General features: G+C 39.6%; 1 protein-coding gene across 1 annotated transcript; it reads right to left on the bottom strand.

Annotated features, from left to right (window-relative positions):
- Positions 1 to 323: 323 nt before the first annotated feature.
- On the bottom strand, positions 324 to 9,685 carry LOC134292280 (neuropeptide Y receptor type 4-2-like). The gene is made up of 2 exons (XM_008117738.3): positions 9,356 to 9,685; positions 324 to 2,059 (listed from the first exon to the last, which is right to left on the bottom strand). The coding sequence occupies exon 2, from the start codon at positions 1,990 to 1,992 to the stop codon at positions 862 to 864; it is 1,131 nt and encodes a 376-aa protein (XP_008115945.1). The 5' UTR covers positions 1,993 to 2,059; positions 9,356 to 9,685; the 3' UTR covers positions 324 to 861.
- Positions 9,686 to 9,984: the final 299 nt, after the last annotated feature.

Here is a 9,984-nt window from a genome sequence, read left to right as displayed (position 1 = left end):
CCACACATTCCACGACCTTGCCCAAAAAGGGGAGATTGGAAATAGGCCGATATTTATCCAATTGACTGGGGTCCAGTGATGGCTTTTTCAATAGCGGTTTTATCACAGCCAGTTTAAGGCTCGCTGGAACAATGTCTTCCCGAAGGGAGGCATTCACCACCACCTTCACCCACTCGGCCAATCCCCCTCTGGCTTCTCTCACCAGCCAGGTTGGGCAGGGGTCTAGGATGCATGTGGTAGCCCTCACCTTTATTTATTTATTTATTTACAGTATTATATTCCGCCCTTCTCACCCTGAAGGGGACTCATGGTGGATCACATTATATACATATAGGGCAAACATTCAATGCCCATATACACATAGAACAGAGACAGAGACAGACGCAGAGGCAATTTCCAAGCACCTTGTCCACATCCTCAGGCTGAACCAATTGAAAGGAATCCATCAAAATGGGACAAGCAGGTGCTCTTGCTACATCCTTTCAGTGGTGCTATCATGTAGCAGGCAGCATATCTGTGCTATTCCTTATCTTAATTTCCCATCAATATTTATAGTACTTGGGTGTTCTATAACATTTGGGGATCACAATTTGTGTACTACTAAAGAAAGTACTTGTACATGAGACTTGTGAGTTTCTTAGTAATGATTTTTCATAAAAATGTCACTGCTGTAGAAGACAAATAGAAACTGAATGAGTGGTTTAGTCAATGTATCTGTATTTCAATTACATTATTTTAAGTTTCACATGTAAAATCCAAGCAGTACAGTCCTATCCATCTTTACTAATAAATTACTAGGAAATCAATTCTATGGGGTTCAGTGGGATTTTCACACAGGGGTATAGTGTTGTAACATTCATTTCAGGATTTCAAGATTGTTGTCACAGGACAAGTGAGATTCTGTGGAAAGTTTGACTGTGCAAAGCCCTTGGAGATGTCTGTCTGCAAGGTGGATAGAGGCACATTTTCATAGTCTTGCAGGGAAGGACGGTGCTGGCAATTCAGAATCAGATCCTTCACTTCTTTTTTGAAATTCTTATTTAGAAAACCGTAGATAATAGGGTTAATACAGGCAGATGCCATAGCTACAAGATGACATAATGAGAAGATCAAATCATGGAGACAATTAGGAATCATTTTGTAGTCCCAGTCAGCAATGCTGTTAAAAACATGTAATGGCAACCAGCAGACCGCAAAGGCAACAACCATGCAAGCCAGCAGGATGTTTATTCGCTTGAGTTGAATTCTCCGGCAACTGTAGTCATGATTTTTAAACATGCCCTCCCTCTTCTGGAGCTGAAGGTAAATATGTAGGTAACACACAACAATAAGGATAAGGGGAATACAGTACTGTAGCAGCAATAACACAGTAGAATATATGATCTTATATTTTTCTGAAGGCCACGAATTCATGCACATGTCCTTGGTGGCATAGGAATCCGTTATGTGGAACTGCGCTAGGTCAACATTATTCAAGGTGGAGTTAGTTACAAAAGGCAGGGACAAGATAGCAGAAAAGATCCAGACAACAGCAATGCCCAAATGGGCTTGGGAGATGCTGGGTCTCCAGCCGGTTGGGTTAATAATGAGTTGGTGCCTTTCCAGAGCAATAAGTACAAGTGACAAAATAGACACAGTCACAGAGGTACACTGAATAAATGAGATCATTCGGCACATACCCTCACCAAATAGCCAGTACTTCATCAAGAGGGTAGCAATGGTGAATGGCAGGCAGAAGATGCACATGATCAGGTCCGAAGCTATTAAATTGGCAATAAATATATTGGTCACTATGGCTTTGTCCTTATGTTTGGTCAAGATACCAATCAAGCACAAATTTCCTAGAATACCTATAATGGTTTCCATGCTATATAACGTGACCAGAAACATGGTAATGTCGGTCGTGTTCCTACAGGTCAGGATGGCGTGGTAGGGAAAACTCCAATTGGTTTGGCGCTGAGATGTTGAATTAAAAGATATGGTCAGGTTCATTTTGAATCCCAAGAGAAGGTGAATTATGAGTCAGCCACTTCCTGTGATCACCAGCTGTCGGAATGGTCTGTAAAAGAAATATATATTTTAATTTCAATCTGAGCAAATCTTAGCAATACTTGGAAAAATAGGAACTGATGGACAAAGTAGCTCAAAAGTGAAGATTCATTTTAAAAAATGTATTATTTTAATATCACCGTTGAGGTAGAATCTGATTGGAATAGTAATGGGAGGGAGGTTGAACCCATGCCAGCTCCCAAGACACTGCCTTGCTCTGAGGCAGAAATCCTAAAAAAGGCATTTGAACCAAAGTAAATAAACAGAGGTAGAAGGTCAGGGCTAGAGCATCAGAGTGTGTGGGAAGTGAAGGGGTAGCAGTGAAATAGAGAGGCAGAAATGAAAAAAAAACATTCCTAGTTATTTCTAGTTATTGCCAATGTTTAATAGAAACTTCATCAAGCCTGGTTATTTTAAAGAGCACTTGTAACTGTGAACTTGTAACTTGAAACTATGTAACTGTCAATCATATTTATAATAATAGAAATATTTAAAAACTGATATGTCATCTTAACTAAAGGGACATTACCTTTATATTGTATATATCAAATACATATATAACCAGCATTGCCTGCGTGCCATTGGGATTGCTGTCTGCCTACTTTCTCCCTTCTCCAGCTCTGTCTCCTGGCAACACTCTGACAATGGTGGGCAGGCTCTTTCTGTGGCTCTCCCCCCCCCCCCAAATACACATCACCTTTCTTTCTCAGTGACATCACAGAGGGCCACTTTACCAAGCAATAAACTTTATGGCACAATAGACAGACAACAAACATACATATAAACGTTGACTTTTATGTAGAGAGATATAAGCTCAGTAGGCAAAAGGTCCTCTCATTTGTTTACAAAGCTAATAATCTAAGCAACCATAAAATAAAATGCCAGCAATATTAAAAGGGACATTAAGTATCAGAATTTATTTATTTTATTTACAACATTTATACCCCGCCCTTCTCACCCGAGGGGACAGAAATAAAATAATATCAAATATAAAAGATGCAACTTCAGATCATTCTAAATAAGTGGTTCCCAACCTTTTTTTGACCAGGGACCACTTTGATCAGGGACCACTCTCCAACATTAGTACCAAAAGGGTTACGAATCAGTTTTTGGTCAACTTTAGATTCGGTTTGGCTATTTGGGATGCTGATTCAGAAAATTACATTGAATAGATCACATCAGCTCTAGTTTCTCCCAGCCCACTATAAGCTATATTTCTGTTAAAACTGACTTTTCTTTCTGCTGGCCCAGTCCAATAGGTAAAAGAGAGATTAGACATTGTATTACAAAGTATACAAAGTTTTCTATAGTCTATTTAAACAAAGCCTCTTGATAAGTACAACAAAAGGTCTTTTTAATTAGTATCTTTGAATCTTATCAGCTTATGGGTAGCTAGAGAAGAGCTGAAATATATGAGTAATTATTAAGTTTGTATAGAGTAGCTTTAAACAGATGGCATAGAACAGGCCTGCACAATTTGGTAGTAGTAAGGGGCTAATATTAAAATAGGTTAAATTTCTTCAGGCCACTCCTCGTCCACACTCAATTTTGATCGCCAATTCACCCACCCTTCTCTTTCTTCTTCCTTCACAGAATAAGTGGATTGTATGTTGTACAGGTCCGCCATAGGTTAAAGGAGAGCAGAGTGGTACTGGTGGTGGTGGGCAAGCCGGGATGTGCCTCCAGGTTAGGTCACCTCTCCTTCTCTTACTTCAGGCTGCCTTTCCCTCTCCACCTCACCCAAATAGAAGTTGGTCATGGGGTGGGGGGATGGCCTTCTCTGGCAAAGGAATCATGAGGTTGTATTTTGGTAGGGTACCAGTGCTCTTTGTCAGAGAAGACTAAGACTAAAGACTAAGACATGTGCCAATTTCCAACTGAAAAGCAGTTGAAGAGTCCATCCCCCTCTGACTTAGAAATAAGATTTCTCCTTTCTGAGCTTCAAGATCAAGTCCATTCCCATCACTGGTAGCAAGGAAACTGGCAATGATGACAGATTCTTTGGGCCACCCAAAATCCTGAGAGGTTGCATGCAGCCGATGGGCATTATGTTGTGTAGATCTAGCATAGAATGAACATGTGAAAAGAGATTGGGGCCACAGTGGCACAAGGGGTAAAACCCTTGTGCTGCTGAATTGCTGACCTGAAGGCTGGCAGTTCGAATCCGCAGGACAGTGTGAGCTTCCGCTGTTAGCCCTAGCTCCTGCCAACCTACCAGTTTGAAAACATGCAAATATGAGCAGACAAATAGGTACCACTTTGGTGGGAAAGGCATAAAGATGCTCCAAGCAATCATGCCAGTCACACGACCAGGAGGCAATAACGCAGGCTCCTCGGCTTGGAAATGGAGAAGAGTACCTCTCCCGAAGCCAGAGATGAGCACTGCCTCCAAAGCCAGAAATGAAAGGAGAAGCCTTTGCCTGTGTATGTGTGTCTCATTGTATTGTATCAAGGCATTGAATGTTTGCCTGTATCTGTTTATACCGTAATCCGCTCTGAGCCCCTATAGGAAGAAGGGTGGAATATAAATAAAGTGTTATCGTTATTATTTATTGCATGAAGGTGGCAAACGATCATTGGGTGCTCATCCCACTGCTGGTCTGCCTTCTCCCTGTGATAAACCCATCCTCTGCTATAGATGGGGAAAGCTGTCAATAGCTGCAGATCATGGCATGTTGCCATCATCTACCTGGTGTGATGAGGTCATTCCATTTCTCACTAAAATACACAGAAATCTATGATAAGTATAGAGATACAGTTATCTGTTACTAACTAATATACAGAATAGAACACTGGTATCAAACAAATTATAATCCTTACAGGCGCATGAATAATGCAGAAATGAAAATTGTTTACAACATTACAACAAACATTATATTCATGTTTGTATGTTTTTTTCAATAACAGATAAGTATGTTCAGTAACCGAGTACAACACTTAGTTTCCAGTATTGTCCCACATAAATAAAAGTCTTAGAAATGCATGGTCAAAGGAATAAACAACTGATGATTTCTTCTGCAAATTGTGGTTCACACTTTAGATAATTTCATCATTGTCCCATGCAAATAATTGTCTTGAAAATGCGCAAAAGAATTGTAAAACAATGTAGAACAACAAGGATTCCCGGGTATTTTGTAATCCTTGTTTCTGGATCAAAATCCCTTCTTCAGGTAGCTTCTGAGGGTTCTTTCATGAGTTTGTAGTGGACTCTCCTGAAGCTTTTGTAAACTATATTTTAAAAAGACAACATAATAGATTTGCTGTTGCCAGCACCCAGTAACATTATGCAATTTCTCATTAGTTTAACATCCATTAAACAAAGAAAAACACTTACTTCCACTGAGGAGTTTGTGGCTCTGCTGTAGCACTTCTACTGTGGATAATGATCCTTCTGCCTTCCATTTGTGAGCAATTAGCTTTTGCGCATTTTCAAGACAATTATTTGCATGGGACAATGATGAAATTATCTAAAGTGTGAACCACAATTTACAGAACAAATCATCAGTTGTTTATTCCTTTGACCATGCATTTCTAAGACTTTTATTTATGTGGGACAATACTGGAAACTAAGTGTTGTACTCGGTTACTGAACATACTTATCTGTTATTGAAAAAACATACAAACATGAATATAATGTTTGTTGTAATGTCATTCCATTTCTAGCACTGGATTCTCCTCCTCTCCCTCCCTTCCGTCATCCATTATTTTTGAGGCACTATTTTTTTCATTTAATTTTTTAGATTGTTTAAAAATTAACCTTTGCTAAAATCCTGAAATTGCTTAAATAATTTTTTAAAATTACAGTGCAGTAGGAGTATGCGGCTTATGAAGAAGTACAACTCCACGCCCATCCTGGTATGTTGCTGCTATTAGTGATCATGTCACTGCCATGGAAGAGTGGTTTTATACAATAAAGTCATGTTTCCTGGCTTTAAGTTAGTTGTGGTCCCGATCCAAATCAAGGCTCCCATACCTGCTGTTTGCGGGGGAGGGGGGGAGCATCTACATTGAGTAACTTATGGGAGTATCTGAGGATGCCTGCCATAGATGTGGGCGAAATGTCAGGAGAGAATACTTCTGGAACATGGCCACACAGCCCGAAAGACATACAACAACCTTGTGATCCCGGCCGTGAAAGCTTGCGACAACACATTATGGGAGGTTATTTCTCCTCCCCACATATTATACAAACACATTTCCCTAAAGGCATTAATTCTATCACTCTTCAAAGACAGTCCTGATCAGGGTTGGGTCTCAATTTCTGTACCCCCCAGCTTTTACTGTATTGTGTGAAGAGAAAGCTTTCCAACTATAGCCAACATGGAAACCAAGCTGCCAGCAGTGAACAGGGGAAATAATAGGGCTGAGGAAAAGAGGCCTGTGAAATGTGTTGTCAAAGGCTTTCATGGCCGGAATCACAGGGTTGTTGTATGTTTTCCGGGCTGTATGGCCATGTTCTAGAAGTATTCTCTCCTGACGTTTATGTGGGCGAAACATCAGGAGAGAATACTTCTAGAACATGGCCATACAGTCCGGAAAACATACAACAACCCGGCCTGTGAAATGTTTGGGGACAACACCAGAAGCTAAACCTAACCACTGGGGAAAAAAATCCAAATATCTTCCTTAGACATCACTGAGCCCACAGCCAAATGGGCGTGTAGTCATATATCATGGTGAGGTTTTTATACATTGCAGAGGATCAATGTAAATGTTCATTTAGGCATACTTTAGACATGATTTTGAAGCTCAGAAAGGGGAAACCTTATCTGTAAGTCAGAGGTGGGGTGGACTCTCCAACTGTTTTTCAGTCTGGGAAATTGGCACATATAAATCATAGATTGTGTGAATTTTATACAATTTTACACATTATGTTTTCATAAAATTCTAGCCCCCTAGTCATGCCCCGGTGGCAAAGTTCGTTAAAGTACTGAGCTGCAGACCGAAAGGTCCCAGGTTCAAATCCCGGGAGTGGCGTGAGTGGCCGCTGTTAGCTCCAGCTCCTGCCAACCTAGCAGTTCGAAAACATGCCAATGTGAGTAGATCAATAGGTACCGCTCCGGCGGGAAGGTAACGGCGCTCCATGCGGTCATGCTGGCCACATGACCTTGGAGGTGTCTACAGACAGCGCTGGCTCTTCAGCTTAGAAATGGAGATGAGCACCACACCCCAGAGTCAGACATGACTGGACTTAACGTCAGGGGAAAACCTTTACCTTTACCTTAGTCATGTACAGTCAGTAGTTTTTATAACTTATATGATATAATTAACCACATTATAAATCCTAATAGCACATGGAGGCAAGAACTGAAAACAATACTGAATCATGTAAGTATTCATACAAAACATAATGTAGTTGTGTGGGTCATAAAACATCTTTTGTGGCAATCTTTGATTTTATTCATATCCTTATTAGGCTATAATAAAGGTAGTAACATCTATAAAAACTCCCAGGACATATCAACTCTCCGTTTCAGTCAAAAAGAAGCAGGAGAATGCATGTGGCTATTATTTAGAGACCAATGAGATTGTGGTCACTGCCCTGATGATGGATGTACTTCCATTTTTCAATATCCATTTCCCCCTTTTGCAGGCCTATAGGAAATTGAGTGTGGCTGGCCATGTGTGTCTGATATCATGCTGCTGCAGGAAATGTAGATACAGAGATATCGCACAGTAGCAATATACTAGCTGGATACATTGGCTTAAATTCAATTTCTAGTCCCAACCAGATATATTGAATCAAGAAATCTAGACAACTGTTGACTTCCCATTCAGTAACTGATTCAATGTAGCATTTTGATGTATTCCTCTCATTTTCCTATAAGCTAACAGTTGGTTGCTAATTCTGCTTGGTGATAAGTAAATTGCAACCCAGGGAAAGTCAAATAAATTCACCATTGTTGTAGTGAAAACCATCTTTCTTAAATACTTTAGAGTTCTACTATAATTCTACTATAATGGAGGCGTCTCATTTGGGCTGATAAACTGACAGAATACATTACAGTAGTCTTGCCTATCCAACCTTCGCTTATCCAACGTTCTGAATTATCCAACGCAGTTTGCTTCCCGCCCGGATCCACAGCTGTTTCTCTAGGCAGCAAGGAATGAACTTTTTACAGATTTAACTTCCAACAATGTTGTTACTGTAAGTTCATTTTATGCAATTATATCTTCATTTGCAGTCAACTTGTTAGTAGCCAATGTTTTTGGTAGTCAATGTTTTCAATACATTGCAATGTTTTGGTGCTAAATTCGTAACTACAGCAATACAGTACTACATAATGTTACTGTGTACTGAACTGCTTTTTTTGTCCATTTGTTGTAAAACATGATGTTTTTGTGCTTACTTTGTAAAATCATAACGTAATTTGATGTTTAATAGGGTTTTCCTTAATCTCTACTTATTATCCAACATTTTCGCTTATCCAGCATTCTGCCGGCCCATTTTTGTTGGATAAGTGAGATTCTACTGTATTTTTCTGGCTAATCTTTCCAGTCCCTCCCAGGCCTCTTCCACACAGCTGAATAAAATCCCATATTATCTGCTTTGAACTGGGATATATGGCAATGTGGACTCAGATTTTATATATCAGTTTTTATATAATAATAATAATAATAATAATAATAATAATAATAATAATAATAATAATAATAATTTTTGCCCTTTATATTCTGGGTTATTTGGTTTTGTGGAAGGGCCCCCAATCCCCCAAGAGCTTACAAAGACAGTTGTATTTTATTTAGACAAACACAAGAAGAGCTGCACAAAGTGAAAGACACACACACAATGTTTGGTAGTGCTAAACATATTTGCAGTAGCAGCAACAACAAAACAATCCTACCTTTTGACAGTTCTGAGAATCAGTTTTGCACACACACCCAGGTACTTTCATGGGCAAAACCAAATAGAGCAACAGCACAACAAAACTAGCACCGAGGTTTTAAACTTGGATTATATACTCTGTTTTTAAGATTTCATACTTCCAAAGGTTATTTAGCATTAAACTTGGATACCATATGCTATTCTCAAGATTTCTTACTTCCAAAAGTTATCTAGCATTAAACTTTTAGAACTATAAGTCTGTGGCTCCCTTTGGTTCATCTGTAATGTCTCCTCAGACTTTTAATAAATGCCTACTCAAAGGTGTGCATACACATACAAGGAAGGAAATAGAACAGAGAGATTGCAATTAATAGACAGAGTTGCCAGAAAGCATGTCAGATGAGTATGTAGAAAACAACCTAAACTAACTTCCTAGAAATCCCAGTCTAGTGGGCTTGCCACTTAGCAGAGCATCTTTACCAGATTGTCCTCCAGCCAGGCTGCTTCTCAAGGGAATCCAACATCAAAGATTGGTTTGTCAGTCAGGACCATCTTATCTTGAAGTGTCAGTTTTTCAGAGCCAGAAATTAGAAGGTGGAGTATCAAAGGAAAGGTGGTTTATCTGGAACAGATGGCGAAGTTGTATGCACAAAATGTAAACCAAGCAAAGTAGATTACAGAATACAAGGTAGATGGCAAAACCATAAAGTTGGAAAGAGAGCAAAAGAAAGAGAAGTAGCACATCAAAATCCTGCAGCTGTTCTGAAAATTACTCAGAATGCAAGAAGGCGGTGACGTACCTATCCAATAATAGCCTGCCATTCATTCAAGACACAGCCTGAGAGGAAGGCACTGAAGCTCCTCCCCTTTAATTTGTCCTGACTTCCTAAGAAGGCCTCCATGATAAGAACCACTCCCTGGTCTCTAAAGCCAGGAAACAAAAAAGACACAAAATACTCTATCTAGAAGGGGGAAAACAATTAATGATCTTCATACATGCAGATTAAACAGAATGGCCAGAAGAACATGCACAGTTAAAGCAGTGCTTCCAATCAAATTATTTACAGGGTTGTTTTGCAGTATTTTTGCCCAGTATTAACTCCATTATA

The sequence above is a fragment of the Anolis carolinensis genome, chromosome 3, assembly GCF_035594765.1.
Source record: "Anolis carolinensis isolate JA03-04 chromosome 3, rAnoCar3.1.pri, whole genome shotgun sequence".
Classification (NCBI taxonomy): domain Eukaryota; kingdom Metazoa; phylum Chordata; class Lepidosauria; order Squamata; family Dactyloidae; genus Anolis; species Anolis carolinensis.
The sequence above is the reverse complement of the archived record's forward strand: the minus strand, read 5'-3'. Positions and strand labels throughout refer to the sequence as shown.